The sequence below is a fragment of the Hibiscus syriacus genome, unplaced genomic scaffold, assembly GCF_006381635.1.
Source record: "Hibiscus syriacus cultivar Baekdansim isolate YM2019G1 unplaced genomic scaffold, ASM638163v2 tig00111513_pilon, whole genome shotgun sequence".
NCBI lineage: Eukaryota > Viridiplantae > Streptophyta > Magnoliopsida > Malvales > Malvaceae > Hibiscus > Hibiscus syriacus.
Genome location: NW_024063111.1, coordinates 1 through 15,424, shown reverse-complemented (window position 1 = coordinate 15,424; position 15,424 = coordinate 1). Strand labels below are relative to the sequence as shown.

At 34.5% G+C, this 15,424-nt stretch overlaps 1 protein-coding gene and 1 long non-coding RNA gene across 4 annotated transcripts; one reads left to right on the top strand and one right to left on the bottom strand.

Moving 5' to 3' along the window:
* Positions 1-537: 537 nt before the first annotated feature.
* On the top strand, positions 538-3,534 carry LOC120164401. Its single transcript, XR_005519727.1, has 4 exons — positions 538-1,147; positions 1,287-1,377; positions 2,121-2,212; positions 3,494-3,534. It is a non-coding gene; the product is annotated as an uncharacterized LOC120164401 (long non-coding RNA).
* A 3,524-nt stretch (positions 3,535-7,058) lies between these two features.
* On the bottom strand, positions 7,059-9,445 carry LOC120164400 (vacuolar protein sorting-associated protein 55 homolog). 3 transcript variants are annotated; one of them, XM_039174143.1, is made up of 5 exons: positions 9,341-9,445; positions 8,708-8,839; positions 8,564-8,603; positions 7,570-7,651; positions 7,059-7,461 (listed from the first exon to the last, which is right to left on the bottom strand). In XM_039174143.1, the coding sequence occupies exons 2-5, from the start codon at positions 8,807-8,809 to the stop codon at positions 7,266-7,268; spliced, it is 420 nt and encodes a 139-aa protein (XP_039030074.1). In that variant the 5' UTR covers positions 8,810-8,839; positions 9,341-9,445; the 3' UTR covers positions 7,059-7,265. The 3 variants fall into 3 exon arrangements, with proteins under 3 accessions (XP_039030074.1, XP_039030073.1, XP_039030072.1); XM_039174142.1 differs by lacking the exon at positions 9,341-9,445 and adding an exon at positions 8,971-9,115 and having other exon boundaries at positions 8,708-8,853; XM_039174141.1 differs by lacking the exon at positions 9,341-9,445 and having other exon boundaries at positions 8,708-8,960.
* Between the last annotated feature and the right edge of the window lie 5,979 nt (positions 9,446-15,424).

Here is a 15,424-nt window from a genome sequence, read left to right as displayed (position 1 = left end):
CATATGGACATTCTTAAAGTAGATTTTGGTCCAAATGCCAGATTGTTTGTGATCAGAAATTTGGCAACTCAAACTATATTTCTTATATTGCTCTCATCAAAAGAAGTAGCCGATAGACTCGGCAAAGACCCTTCTACAGATTACTTATCCGTTTATGACTATTTACATAGTGTTCTCGTAGAGATCTTTACGCCCCTGGCCGAATAGACCCTTCATGGTGCAATGGTTTATGCCTCCACATTAAAAAAATAAAATTTGTATTTCGTTTAGTATTTAATATAAAAGTAATTACTTACATCCCTTTCCATCAACTCTCAAATGCTCTTCCCTGTTTTACTCAATAAGGATAGCCTTACATTTTGGTATAGAGTTTCTCTCCTATGGTAAAATTTGGGGTTAAGCATTCAAATGAGGGAGAGATCATAGTTTATATAATTTTATATTAAGCTTAGATTTGTTTTTATAGTTAATTATTGGCTTTTAGGGTATATTTTTCTCTGCCTTTTGGCATGTATTTTCTCTGCTTTTTAGCACGCCTCTGTCTATTGGCACGCCTCTGCTTTTTGGCACGTCTTTTCTCTTTTGTTCTCGATTCTATATCGCTTTCCATGGCTGATGTGGTGAATGAGTTGACGAATCTTTGCTATTAAGGAGGATGAAGCACTTGTTTTGGAAGAAGAAAATCATGCTTCTCCAATTTCTTTTGTCCATTGTTTTATGGGATCTTTCTTAACTGCTAGTGTAATGAATTTTGACTCCATGCGATTCACGCTAGCTAATGTTTGGCACCCTCTAGGAGGAGTTTCTATTTCAGATCTGGGAGATCGGCGCTACCTTTTTTGTTTATATCATTCAATAGATATTGATAGAGTTGAAAGCGGTGGCCCTTGGGTTTTCAACTTCCACCTATTGATTTTACACAGGTTGAAAGATAATGAAGACCCAATGATTGTTCTTTTGTATTTCTTAAATATGTGGGTTTTAGTGCATGATTTACTTATTGGCTTTATGTCTGAATCGGTAGCCTAACAGTTAGGTAACTTTGTTGGTCTTTTCCTTGAATATGATGCTAAGTTTTCCTCCATGGGATATAAGGATTATGCGACTTCGAGCCCGTTTTGATACTCTGTAATATCTCAAAATCGAGGTTAGTGACTAAAATTGAAGTTTTGAAAATTTGAAGTCTGATTTTGAAATATTTATTTTATTGTTCAGTAAATAACTTATGGAATAAGGGGTATAATGGTCATTTGATAAAGAAATATTTTTATTTTCCCTTATAAAAGAAGTAGACACGTGGAGAGGAGAATAAAAATTAGAAGACTCTGGAGATGCTTGGCTTTCTTCTTCCTTTCTTCCCGTAGCTCCATTGGTAAGGTAAGATTATGTCAAGTGATTGTTTCCTTTCAATTTGAAGTTGGGTTTAATTCTTGAGATGATAATTAAGCTTAAGGAAAGCTTAATTTGTCTTAAAACCATAAGATGAATGAGTTAAGAGAGATAAAAGATTTGAAGTTTTTAAATGAAATTTTGGAAAAGAGTTGATAAGTAGAATTTGAGGTTAAATTTGACTTGTCAAATGGTTAATTAAGAAGTTAGAGGTGATAGAATTGAATTAAGAACACATGAAAAATTTGATGAAATTATTTGATTCAAGAATTATGGTGAATTATGAGAGATGGTGAAGTGTTATAGTGTTATAAAAAGGTTTACATATGTATAGATAAGTTTTAAGGTACAAGGAGGGGTTAATAAGTGGAATTTGAGGGCAAAGTAGGACATTTTTTGTGCTCAAAATGGAATTTCTGGGTTGTGTGCATCGATGCATCTTCAATGTGTATCGATGCACTCTCAAATAAATAAACATCGAATGCAATTAGTGCATCGATGCATAAGGAGTGCATCGATCCACTCCCTTAAAATGAAAACAACGAATGTAATTTGTGTACCAATGCATGGATAGTGCATCGATGCACATGTTAAGGAATGCATCGATGCACTGTAGAATGTACCGATGCACTTCAAGGGGAAATAGAATTAGACCTTTCTTTTGGTCTAAGAAATGATAGATTAGAATCCATCAATTGGATACTGATATGTATCAATGTATGATTATGTAGATATCGAGCACGAACAAGTTCCGGGACGACTATCAGGTTAAAATTTGATCGAAAGAAATCATAAAATGGGATTGGAACTTAGTGAGGCCAAGGTGAGTGCACATTATTTAGTATAAGATGTTCAATAGAAAATAAGACTTGTGATAAGTCTATTTCCAATAGTAAAATGCATGAATTCATAGAAGTATGTGTTTGCTATGTTTTATATGTGTGCATGAGTATATGTGTTATTGATGTGAATATGGTAAGTAAAAAAGATTAATGGTGATAATAATAAGAATAATAAGGATAATGAAATAATATGTATATGTGAATATATGTATATGAGAAGACATAAGAGTAAGATATAAGCAATGTAACAAGAAGTGTGAAATGACAAAAAATTGATATAAGCTATGCAAAAGTGATTTACGTGATTATATGTATATTTGATCCAAGTTATGTGAATATATGAGAATATGTGCTATGTGATGTATATATGAACATATGTGAACAAGAAATGACATACGTATATGAACAAATGAGAAATGAGATAAGCCATATGAAATAATCTACGTGATTGCATGTAATATGTAATATATGCTATATGATATGAAATATATGTTTACACATACATGTGGTATGTGGCAGAAGAGAAAGAACAAGTGATATGAAATGTTATAAATGATAATGCCCATGTTATGTAATATGAGAGCTAGTGGTATAGTTGGCATGACAAGAGTCGAGGGTTTACCTATTTTCTACGGAACATATGAACAAAAGTACCTATGTCTTTTGGGACATATGGACAGAATTACCTATGTCTTTTGAGACATATGGACAGTATACCTATGTTCTAACAGTTTACCTAGGTTTTTCGAGACCTAAGGACAGTTGTCGATGTTCTTTATGACCTCTGGATAGGTCATTCGGGACAATTATACGAGCTGTGGTGACAACATAATAGTGCATAACCACAATGTACTCACATACTTTAAGTTCTCACATATGTACATGGGCTAATAAAGAGATAACAATAAATATATATATTACATGTAAAGTATATGATTTTGTAATATGAATTGCATTATATGATTATATGATGATGTGTGTATTGCTTGGTTAAATGAATCATATGTGACTTAAAAGAATAGACATACGAGTATATGATTATAAGACATAAATGATAAGAATATAGATAGTGGAATAAGGTTAGTAATGGAAATAATGTGAGATATATATATATGTGTATATCACATTGTATGTAATGTTCTATTGTTTTGGAATGACATCATGAGATAACGTGTTCCTGCATGTTTAAATAATTAGAGTTCTTTTATAAATGTAATGTCTCACTAAGTCATAGACTTAGCGTGTGATTGTTTCACACGTAGGTTACAGAAGCGAGAAGAAAAGCGAAGAAGAGCAAGACAGGTAAGCATCTCCCTTACAAAGTTTCAGATCAGAAAATAGATGATTTAAATGTATTTGGTTATTTTGAATATAGTTGACATGTACTAATTGATTGAGTCGAATATGCTCTGAATGGTTTGTAAAACAATTTGACATTATTAATTATTGTAAAGTAATTATTTTCTCAAATGAGGAAATTAAGATTTTAGTGGATTTGTAAAGAACAGAATTTTGAAAAGTCAATGTAACATCTCGGACTCGGATCCGGATCTGATACTAGTTAGGGGTGTTACATACTCGGTTACCACTCAAAAGACGTAAGAAGATTGCTTTGAGAATTGGTTCGCACGTATATGCTCGATTCCAGTATGAAAAGATCAGGATTTTCTGCTTTCACTGTGGTAAGTTAGGAAACGGTGAGAGTTTCTGTCCTTCTAGGCTTACAATTGATCTAAAGGACATTACCTTCAATTGGGATATTTCTCTACGAGCACCACTGCAACAGCCGGCGCCTAGCAGTATTTGGTTACGTGATGACATTAATGATAATCCCATAAATTCAGGCTCATTCCCTCTCTTGAATAAAGGGATTGACTTTGGTTCGAATCAAGGGATTGGAGCGACTTCTCAGGCCTTATTTTCCGGGGACAGATTGATTAGTGGCATAATTTGTGATGCTCCGATTAAGGATAGGTTAAAAGAAATTATTCCAGCTGCGTTAACTTATGACATGGATACTCTATGTAGAGATGGGCATGGGTCGGGTCGAGTTGGATTTTCGGTCAATCCGACTTGACCTGAAAATTATATATATTTCACTCGAACCCGATCCGAAAAATACACCCTCCACATAATCCGACTTGAAATAATATATTTATTAAAAATATTTTAATTCAATAAAAATAGAGATTTAATTGAAAAAAATAATATATAGAGGGTATTATTGCAATTATTCCTATATATAAAAGTAAAATCATATATTTTTCTCGGGTCAGATATTTTTTACCTTAAACTTGAATTCGACTCGACTCGAACATAACCCATAAAAAACCCGACCCAAACCTATTTTAAAAAATTTGACTCGATCAAATCGAAATTCGTCGGATTCGGATTCGGATGGTAACAAACGTCCAAGGAATTCTAATACAGCTTCAGTTGTTTCTATTTTTCAAGATTCGAATGATGGCTCAAGGGTTCTGTGGGCCCAAATCCTTCTCTATCGGCAGGCCTGAATGACAAGGCCAGCCGGTCGCAACGAAAATGATATGTTGGAACGTCTGGGTCAACCTCGGATAGTTCGTCGACTCCGGCACATGCTGAGAGTTTTAAACCCAGATGTTTTCTTTTTTATAGAAACTAAATTAAATGCAAGAAGAATGGAGAAAGTTCGTCAAAGTTTGGTTTTCCTAACGAGATTAGAGATTAGTTCAATCGGTAGAAGTGGTGGTTTGGCTTTGGGTTGGAAGAGTAAGTGTCCTATTTCCTTACGTTCCTAATCGAATAAACATGTTGATTTTCCTTTTAATGATAATTCAGATGGGTTTTCTTGGCGCTGTACTGGGTTCTACGGTGCTCCTGAGGAAGCTAACAGAATTGACTCATAGAATTTGTTACGTCAAATTAATGATTTTCCATGGATGGTGATGGGAGACTTCAATGAGATTCTCCTAGCCTCCGAGTGGTCGTATTCGAAGACAGAGACAGATGGATGGTTTTAGAACAATGCTTGAAGATTGTTGTCTTACCGACGTTGGCTATGAGGGTACTTGGTACACGTGGGAGAAGGGCCGTTTCTCAACGAACAAATCCGAGAACGATTAGACAGGGGTGTGGCTAATACTCCTTGGTGGAATCCCTTCCCAAATTTTAAGTTCACACACTTGACCCACACATTTTCTGACCATTACCCACTGTTTTCGTGATTGTCTTTATGCTAAGTCTATATGGCATCGCTTGAATTATTCTTGGCCAGCTGATACTGATAGTTTGGATTTCAAAGAATGACTGGCATGGATGTTTGCTAAGCATGCTAATAAAAAAGGATTTCAAATAGTTGTCACAGTTCGGGCACTATGGTATTCTCACAATAAGCTTCTTCATGAAGGATTGGTACAGAGTATTGAGGAATTACTTACTTTTATTAAGAGTTTCTGCTCGGAATTCAGCTTGGTAGCTTCCGGACTCTATAACCCGCCCCCTGGTGCTGTTAATCATTGGAAGCCCCCACCGCCTTCGGTGGTCAAGGTGAACATTGATGCGAGCTTTCAGCAGTCCGATAGTAAGTTATGTTCAGGAATTATCATTAGAGATGAAGGGGGTTTTATTCTTGGTGCTTGTGTTAGAATTAACTTCCGGGTTATTTCCCCTTTTGGCGCAGAAGCTTTGGCCGTTGTTCAGGGTCTTCTATTTGCAGTCGATCTTGGCTTCGCTTAAACTATTTTTCTTTTCCTATTTAGGTGTTTAAATTATTTAAGTGTTTAGGGGTTTATTCTTGGTGTTTTTCTTATTTAAATGTTTAAATTATTTTTCGGTTAATCTAGATGTTTAATGGAATAAATATTATCATTTTAAGTGTCTCGATCGTAATTTAAGTGACACTAATTGTATTATGATAATTTTAAAATTTATTCAGAAAATAAAAAAGTATATTATATTTTAAAAATATTTAAAAAAAATCACCCTCAACTCCACACATCCCCTCTCCCTCCCCCTCCATGAACTTCCAATTTGCAGCTCGTTGACTACTAGTCTTTGTAGTATTCCATTTTATTGACTGGATAAATTCCCATCAAAATTCTTGGATTTTATTGACTGGTATGACGATGCATTGCCTTCAAATTTAACGGGAGACTCGTGTTCATATCGCCAAACTATGATTATTACTGCTCTGATCAACATCATCAAATCGTCATGGATCTCTCATTATCCGAGACCTCAAGTTTCAAACACCAGTAACCCGAGTTTCGATTTCATCGTGTCAGTTTTGTCGACGCCTTCGTCAAATCCAACTCCATTGAATTCGAATTCGACACATCAATATTCAATGGTAGCAGCAATGAAGACGAAAGAGATAGCTATTGCAACAATCTTTGAAGTTTCAATTTCACAATATTTAAATAAAATGCTTGATGATAGCTTTTTCGGATCAAAAAATGCCAAACAAAATTTAGGGAAGGGAGGGGGAGGGGACTGAAGGGAGAGGGAGGGGGTGGCGGGAGATCTTTTTAAAATAAGTTTTTAATATAATAAATTTTTTTTATTTTTTATAAAATAAAATATTTAAATTTACCAGAATACGATACGTGTTGAGATTTTTTAATGGCTGTTACAATTAAGACAGAATGATAATATTTATAACGTTAAATCGTTAAACACTTGAATTGACAAAAAATTAATTTAGGAAAAAAATATAATTTTGACATTTATTTTTATGTTAAGCCTTTTGTTTACTTGCCAATTGAACCTGGACTTTCAAGAACTGTTTAAACGTAATATCCCTTATTACTTTAGAACGCATACCAGTAATTACTTCATTCCATCCCATCATTAATTCTGAAGCAAGTTCAATCTCCACATAAACGAGGTTCAAAGTTCCAACACAATAATACCACTTACTACATGGGGACAAAAAAGAAAGAAAGAAAATAACACACCCAATATCTACAGAAGCAATGGAAACGAGGCTCGTCAAAACAGGAAAGAAACATCCTTAACGCTTTGCGTGATCGTGTGTGGGAACTGAATTATCATGATTCAGAGGAATCTGTAATTATCATCGTCCTCGTTCATTTGAATACAACACATTATGGCTAGAACAAATATGAAATAAGATGAAACTTCCATTGCCAGTGCACCCCAGCTGATAATTCCAGCATGCTTCAGGATAGCCGGTATAGCAATGCTTCCAACTGCCGAAGCTCCGGTCAAGAACTTTGTTGCGTTGACCCAACTGTTAAATTAAGCATTATTAGGAAGAGGATCATGAGTATTCCAAATCTCAAGCTTGTACTGAAAATAATATCTATATGAAGAAGTTTAGGGCGAACAAAAAGGTTACCCGTTGTTGGATTCAGATAAAAGAGAAGCATCAGAGCCCGTAAAGAACAGCAAAGGCATTGGAAGAAGCACATACATTATTACTGCAACATAAACGAAGTATGTGAGGGTGCTTAAATGGAGTAATATGTATGAGCTTAACCAAATGAAGTTTCTTGCTTAATTACACAAACAGAGCTGTCAGAAACTCTAAAGCACCCGCTCACACAAGACATAAACATCATGCTCATTCATAAATATCACCTTTAAGGGCATTCACACGGCAAGCAAACAAAATTTTCGAAAGACGTAACAAATTGCAGACTATAGCCATACAACAAGAAATGAATTAACACAAGGATAATGGGGGATTATTCACTTCTGCACGCATCATGTATGTCCCTGTATGACAACTTCAGTTAATTATAAGATACATTACTTTGTAGATAACAAATTGCAGCGACAATTACCTCTAAGCACATTTACACAGCAACCACACACATTCTTCAAATAATGTAATAAACTGCAGGGTAAAGACACACTACAAGGGGGAATTAATCCAAAGAATCATGGGGGAGGTTCGTTTGCTGCATGCATAATGCATGTCTATAGATGAGAAGTTCAGTTGAACCCTAAGATACATTATAGTTGTTGGTTTGTTTGTTTTCTGAAAATGATCAGAACATACAGCAACAAGAGTAAGACTACAACTTAACGAAGAGAGCGAGAGGTAGCAAACAATTAAACTCCTCTTCCTAGCACTGACAGACTTGGCTAACAATTACAGTCGTCTTCTTGACATGCTAAACAAATCACACAAATAACAAATTGAATTATAAGCATCAATTTCTGAGGTAGATGAACGGGGGCACGAAACAATTGGTAATAGGCAACCATGGTAAGCTAAAAACTCAAACTCCTAAAATTGAAAAAAAAAAGAACTAACAGAATTTATTTGAGAAAAAGTAAATTATTAGTAACAGAAGAGTAAGATCATAAACTTGATGATCACTAACCAGTCAGCATTGGCCACCAATTATTGTAGAGAGCACATGCCTAACACATCACAAATAAAGAATTAGATCAAAAGAGTAGTAAGAAAACATTTTAGATGAAAAAATTGCAGAGGTAGATAATAAACAGAGAAAAGCATTACTGACCAAGATTTGCAATACAATTCCTCCTGAAACTAAAATTGCCAACAGTGCAAGTTTTCCAGTGTGCAAGCAGGTGCGTAGATAACCTGGTAATTCTGCCATCATCCAACTTGTCTCTCACCTCATAGAAAACACCTGAAATGAATGTTTTCTCAAGTTAGACAATTTTCATATAACACTAGTAAGTCATAACCTACCTGCAAATATATAATGGAAATCATATTTTACAGTTTAAATCAATTAGTTTAATAACAATTTTCTTGCAACACCCACGAAATTAATTGCAAATATCAGTTTCAGGCTTTTCTTCCCTAAATACTTCAGAACTTAAAGAAGATAATTTTCTCCTCTATTTTTTTTCTTCTTCTTTAAAGTGGATCTCACGTTAATTAGTTGCAAAGTCCCAGCCTTTATAATCTAATTCCCTTCGTTAAATTTCATTCAAACCCCAGAAAGGAAATTATGAATACATAAAATCTGAAATACCCGCAATAATAATTCTACCGCAGACACAACAAAAATCGAAGTTTACTAAATTTGATTTGTTTCTGTAACAGAGCAATGAAATTGAATTCACAGTACCCAAATGATGCAGATATAACGCTTTTTAAAAAAAATAATGGAATGAAATATTACCTGGAGAGATAAATCTACGGTTCGCAAAGTTGACAAAATCCTGGAAAATTAGGGTTTTAATAGAATTGGGTTTTTACAGAGTAACCATTAGGAACCTGCCAGAGAATTAGGTGTTCGTAAAGATGCAGCTGTAGAACAGAACAGAATAAGCAATTGTGTTGATAATTACAGTTTAATAAAGAAAATTAAAAAAATCAATAACAAATCATACTCATACGATAGTTGCTTTATTTTTCCTTCTTTTTTCCTTTAAAAACATTTTTTTCTTTTTATCACCATAAAAAATAACTAAAACTATAATACAAGTTATTTACTGGAAACACAGCGGAAACTAATTCCAATAAAAAAACGTGATAAACTTTTAATAATATTAACAAGGGTAAACTAAATGTTTAGTATCTAAATTATTTTTTTCGTTTAGATCTAAACTTTATTTTTTTAGAGAGCTTAATATAAAAATAAGTGGTTAAGGTATATTCAAAGCTTATTTTAGGTACCTAAAGTATTTTTCATTAAAAATAAGTGTTTAAACCCTAAATCATCAACTCCTTTGCTGACAAACTTCGTTGTTGTTGCTGTCACTGACGCTTTATTTATCGTTTTCGTCGAAGCTTCTTTATCCGATTTAAACGCATGTCGTTGAAATCTGCTCCCATAAAAAAACCCGCAACAACCATGGTTCTATTATCCAAGATGATGTGATTGCTTCGATGGCATGATACTGGGCATTTGTGAGGTGGCTTCGCACTGTCGATGACAACTCGCGATGGTCGATAGTGGGTTAATCGATAGTGGGTGAGGTTTACCATATAGTGGGTTAGGGATTAGGGGTGTTTGGGGGTTTTATGATTTTTGGGGTGTTTTGTGAAAAATAAGAAAATATATTAACCTTTTTTAAAATTTATAAATTTTATTTTTTTTAAAATTAAGTCACATATAAACAATGATTGATTGACTACTTTTTAATGAATTTTTTAGAGGTTGTTACAGTCCAGACACCTAAAAATATAACGTCGGATTAGGTACCTAAAAGTATAACAGAGAAAATATTAGACACATACTTTTAACGAAAATACTTTATGCACCTAAAGTTACTTTGGATATATTTGGACACTTGTTTTTGCATTAAGCCTTTTTAAGAACATACTTAATGTTTAGTTTATATTTCAATTTGGCACATCACCGTTAAAAACTTAATGGTGATATAGATATGTCATCATAAGATAATGTAATTTCATCATTGAAAAAATAAAAAAATATCACATCATCTATTTTGTTAAGTTTTTAACGATTGTATATCAAATTAAAACCTAAATTAAACGTTAGACATAATTTTGGATACCAAAACATAACAAAGTAATAGTTTAGATACTAAATATATAAATTACCTTATTAATAATTACCATGATTTGAAATGTCGAAGAGGGGATGTCTAAGGTACGACAATCTTAATATACGACTAAGGAAATACACTACCGGAAATGTTAATATATTTTTAATATTTCCGGTAAAGCGTTACCTAAAACATTATTTTTTTTATATACCAGAAATGTTAATATTGGACGCTTTAACATTTCCGGTAAAACGCTACCTAAAACATTATTTTTTTCTACTGAAAATGTTAATATTGGACGCTAACTAAAATGTTATCTTTTATATCTGAAATTAGGTAGTTAAATTAATATTTACGGTAAAAAAATATTTTAGGTAGTATTTTACCGAAATATTAAAAAATATTAACATTCCTAGTATAACCTCTCCTTAACCGTATATTAAGACTGTTATACAATATATCTATCTAGGAAAAGAAGGGTAGTTAGACATGTGATAATAACAGCCTAAAGCACCTGAAATCCAATGCTTAAGATTGAACTTTAGTATTTTGTTTGGAAGTTTGAATTTCAGAAGAAACAAACACTGCGGGTCGGTCAATCAATCTCAATAGTAAATTCACCTGAAAATAAATATTTCAGAGTTGTTTCAGAAGAACAAGCACATGCGGGGTTTTTTTTTCAAATTACAAATTCCTATTTCCTTTCTTTAATCACTAATAAACCTAATGATAAAAAAATAATATATCCATCTCTGGTATTTCTATTGCATCAATATGGGAACTTTCAGGAAAAGCAAAAATTAAGGGAGAAAACCTAAAATTGACCTGAATAGAGAAAAATCAAAGAAATGAAATCGTTTAAATAAAAAAATCCAATATTTGGTAATCTTCTTCTCTGTAACGTTGAGTATTTTGGATAGTCAAGTTGGTTTAAAGAAATGGATATTTTTCAAATACTGAAGTAAAACCATAAAGAAAAGAGAAAATCGCCTCAGTGACCAAAAAAAAGTTATAATATACGATTTTAACCAACTTTTTTTGGATTTGCCAAAATGACCAACAAAATCGCAACGCGAAATAAAAATCGCAACGCGATCCCCAGAATCGCAAATCAGTTTCCAGAATCGCAACGCGATTCTTGAAATCGCGATGCGATAGTACAAATTCGCATTGCGATTTTCCATAATCGCAACGCGAATATGAAATCGCAACGCGAACACATAAATCGCAACGCGTATCCGTAAATCGCAACGTGTATCCGTAAATCGCAACGCGTATGGTAAATCGCAATGCGTATCCGTATATCGCAACGCGTATCCGTAAATCGCAACGCGTATCCGTAAACCGCAACGTGTATCCGTAAATCGCAACGCGTATCCGTAAATCGCAATGCGTATCCGTAAATCGCAACGCGTATCCGTAAATCGCAACGATAATCCGTAAATCGCAACGCGTATCCGTAAATCGCAACGATAATCCGTAAATCGCAACGAGAATCTGTAAATCGCAACGATAATCCGTAAATCGCAACGAGAATCTGTAAATCACAACACTGAAATTTTGGGTATATAACACTGAAATCATAAACTAAATCCCTAAATCGCAACTCATTCCATCTCCATCTATCACTCTCTCCGGCGACATCCGTTCCTATATCCAACGACATCCTTCCCCATCCGGCAACAGGTCTTAGTTTCGCATCTCGTTTGTTTAGTTACAACCATGAAATCATCTAATGTTGATCATGTTTGGATAGATTTGTGTTTTGGAGGGTCATGGGATAATGTTAATGGTGTTTTACAATATATGCCTTTACCCATAAATCTTCAACTAAAATTGTCTTTACAAAAGTTAACTTATGAAACTCTAATGCTACGTGTTTCAAATAAATTGAATTTAGAGCCCCTAAGTGGATTTAGGCTATCTTATCAGAGAAATGGTAAAGTTTATTTGTTAACCGACAATGAAGATGTTGAACGATTCATTGCTTACATTAGTGTTTCACAAGATGATGTTACATTGTATGTTGTTGAACCTAGAAGTAGTATTGTTGGGTCAGTAGCGGGTAGTAATCAACTAAGTTTTTTCAAAACCCACAACCTTTCTCTAATCCAAATCCCAATCAACTTTCAGCACCAAATTCCGGTTTTCGTATTGACCAGTTAGACGATGATGAGCCAACAGAAAAAATTGTGAGTACTAGTCAGTATTCGAAATTTGGTCTTGGTCAATATCCGGACTTTGATATTGGTCAATACACGGATTTTGATGATGTTTCAGAAGAAGAAACAGACCATGCGTGTAATGATATTGATATTGGTCAATACCCGAATTTTGATGATGAAACAGCCGTTGCCGAAGAATGTAATGTTGATGATAATGAGGAGGAAGTTACGACTGTGAATGAACATGTTGAACATCCATTCTGTAATTCATATAATCCTGAAGAGAAAAAGAAGAAGAAAAAGTCCCCGAAGAAAAGAAAATGCCACGGGCGTATAACTGGAATATGCCAGAATTACTTCAGATACCGGAAGAGAGTTGATAAAGAAAGCAGTTGATTGTTACACAAAAGTTATTCGTATCAAGAAAGATGATTGTTTTGATACAAAGGAAGACTTGAAGATAGCTTTATATACGAAATGTGTGGAAGATGGCTATCAACTAAAAGTTAACAAATCAAGCAAAGATCGTTCGAAACAAGGTGTAGATTGACAAAAACTGTACGTGGCGTATGATTGCAAAGAGAATAAAAGATTGCAAAATGTTTCAAGTTAGGACTTTTATTGATAAACATACATGTTCAGAACCCAAGTTTTTCCTCACCATAGACAGGCAAACAAAAGTGTTGGGTGGTTTTCTGGCTGAGTTAATGTTTTTGAATGGCAGGGTATATCGGGGACAGAAATTATGACTGACATGAATGCTCGGTTCAAGATTAGTATATCATATTCTCAGCTTGGAGAGCCAAATGTTATGCCTTGGAATTGTTGAGGGGGTCGCCAGAAGCATCGTTTGCCCAACTGCCGGCTTATTGTCACAATTTAAAGCTGAAAAATCCTGGGTCGGTAACTCATATCAAACAGATAGAGATGGACGCTTTGAGTTGCTGTTTATCGCCATTGGTGCTACGGTTAGTAAATCAATATAATTTGTGACATCATTTTTGTTAGTTACATGCATTTCACATTTAAATGATTATATTTCTTGTGTATATTTTTTGTAGATTCGTTCGTTTATTACTTGCATGCGCCCAGTTATTATAGTTGACGGAGCACATTTGAAAGGTCGATACCTTGGAGTAAACTTATTAGCAGTAGCCATGGATGCTAACAATGGGATATTGCCAATAGCTTACGGGGTTGCAAATCTGAAACCTCTGATTCATGGACATGGTTTTGGGGCATCTTAGGGATTGCATAGGTCCTATTAGCATCTGACAATCATATCCGATAGGGCAAACTCAATTGACAACGCTGTTAGAAGGTGTTTCCCAGATGCTTTTCATGGACTTTGTGGTGTTCATTTGTATAGAAATCTAAAATCAGGTCTGCTGGTATAAAAAAGCACAAATGGACATACTGGAAGGCTGTAAAAGCTTATCGGGAAGTGGATTTCAATAAGCATATAAATTGTTTAAGACGTGTTTTGCCTCAGTGTGCTCAAACACTAGAAGATGTCGGTTTGAAAGATGGTCAAGAGTACATCAACTTGGAGCAAGATATGGTTTCATGACGTCTAATAGTGCAGAATCAATCAACGCTCTAAGTCGTCATTCCCGGAATTACCCATTACTATGTTAATGGAGTTTTTTCGAGCCTCTATTCAACAGTGGTACTACAAGAAAGAAACCATGCAGGTATTATTTCTTTGAATTCGTAACTTATCATATTTATATATTTTACTAAGTATTGTTTATTTAAATTTACAGGAACATTGGAACATCGTGTTACACCATGGACTGAAAAAAGATAACGAAACGTGTTGTGAAGTCAACGTCATGGAGATTGAACCATGTTCAAACACTTTGTTTCAAGTACTGGATAAACTTAAATGGGCTAGTCGATCTAAATGCAAAGACGTGTAGTTGTATGAAATGGCAAACATCTGGTTATCCGTGTGGCCATGTTATAAAAGTTGCTCTTCATTTAAACCAAGATGATTCAGCGCATACGCTATGGATTGCTACACTACAGAAGTTTATCGACAGACTTATGCCGAGATTGTCTACCCTATTCCACAATCCTTCTGAGTGGGGACATACCAGATGACTTACAAACAGTTTTGCCACCAGCCATGGACAGAGGCTACCTGGCCGACCAAAAAGTCACGATCGTATACCGTCTAAGGGTGAAGAGAAGAAGAGATCGACTGTAGTCGGCAAGGAAAGTGGTCATACAAGGTTGACATGTGGATCACCAGTGCCATCAAAATCATCTTTCCTCTACCAAATATGGATCCTCATCAAAATCCAAAGCTCATATGGTGTGAACTTTGTATTATGTAAACGTTGTTATTCAGTTGTATTATGTAAACGTTTTAACATTTAACATTTTATGTATTAGTAAACGTTTCCATCAAAAGTCATATGCAAACGTTGTATTATGTGGATTTTATGTGTGAACTTTTACATTTTCAGTTGAATTAATGACTCAGGCCAACCATTTTGACTTAACCAACTCTTGTTATTCAGTTGTTATCACTATTAGGCATGCATTTGACTATCGCAACACGGAAAATCAATCGCAACG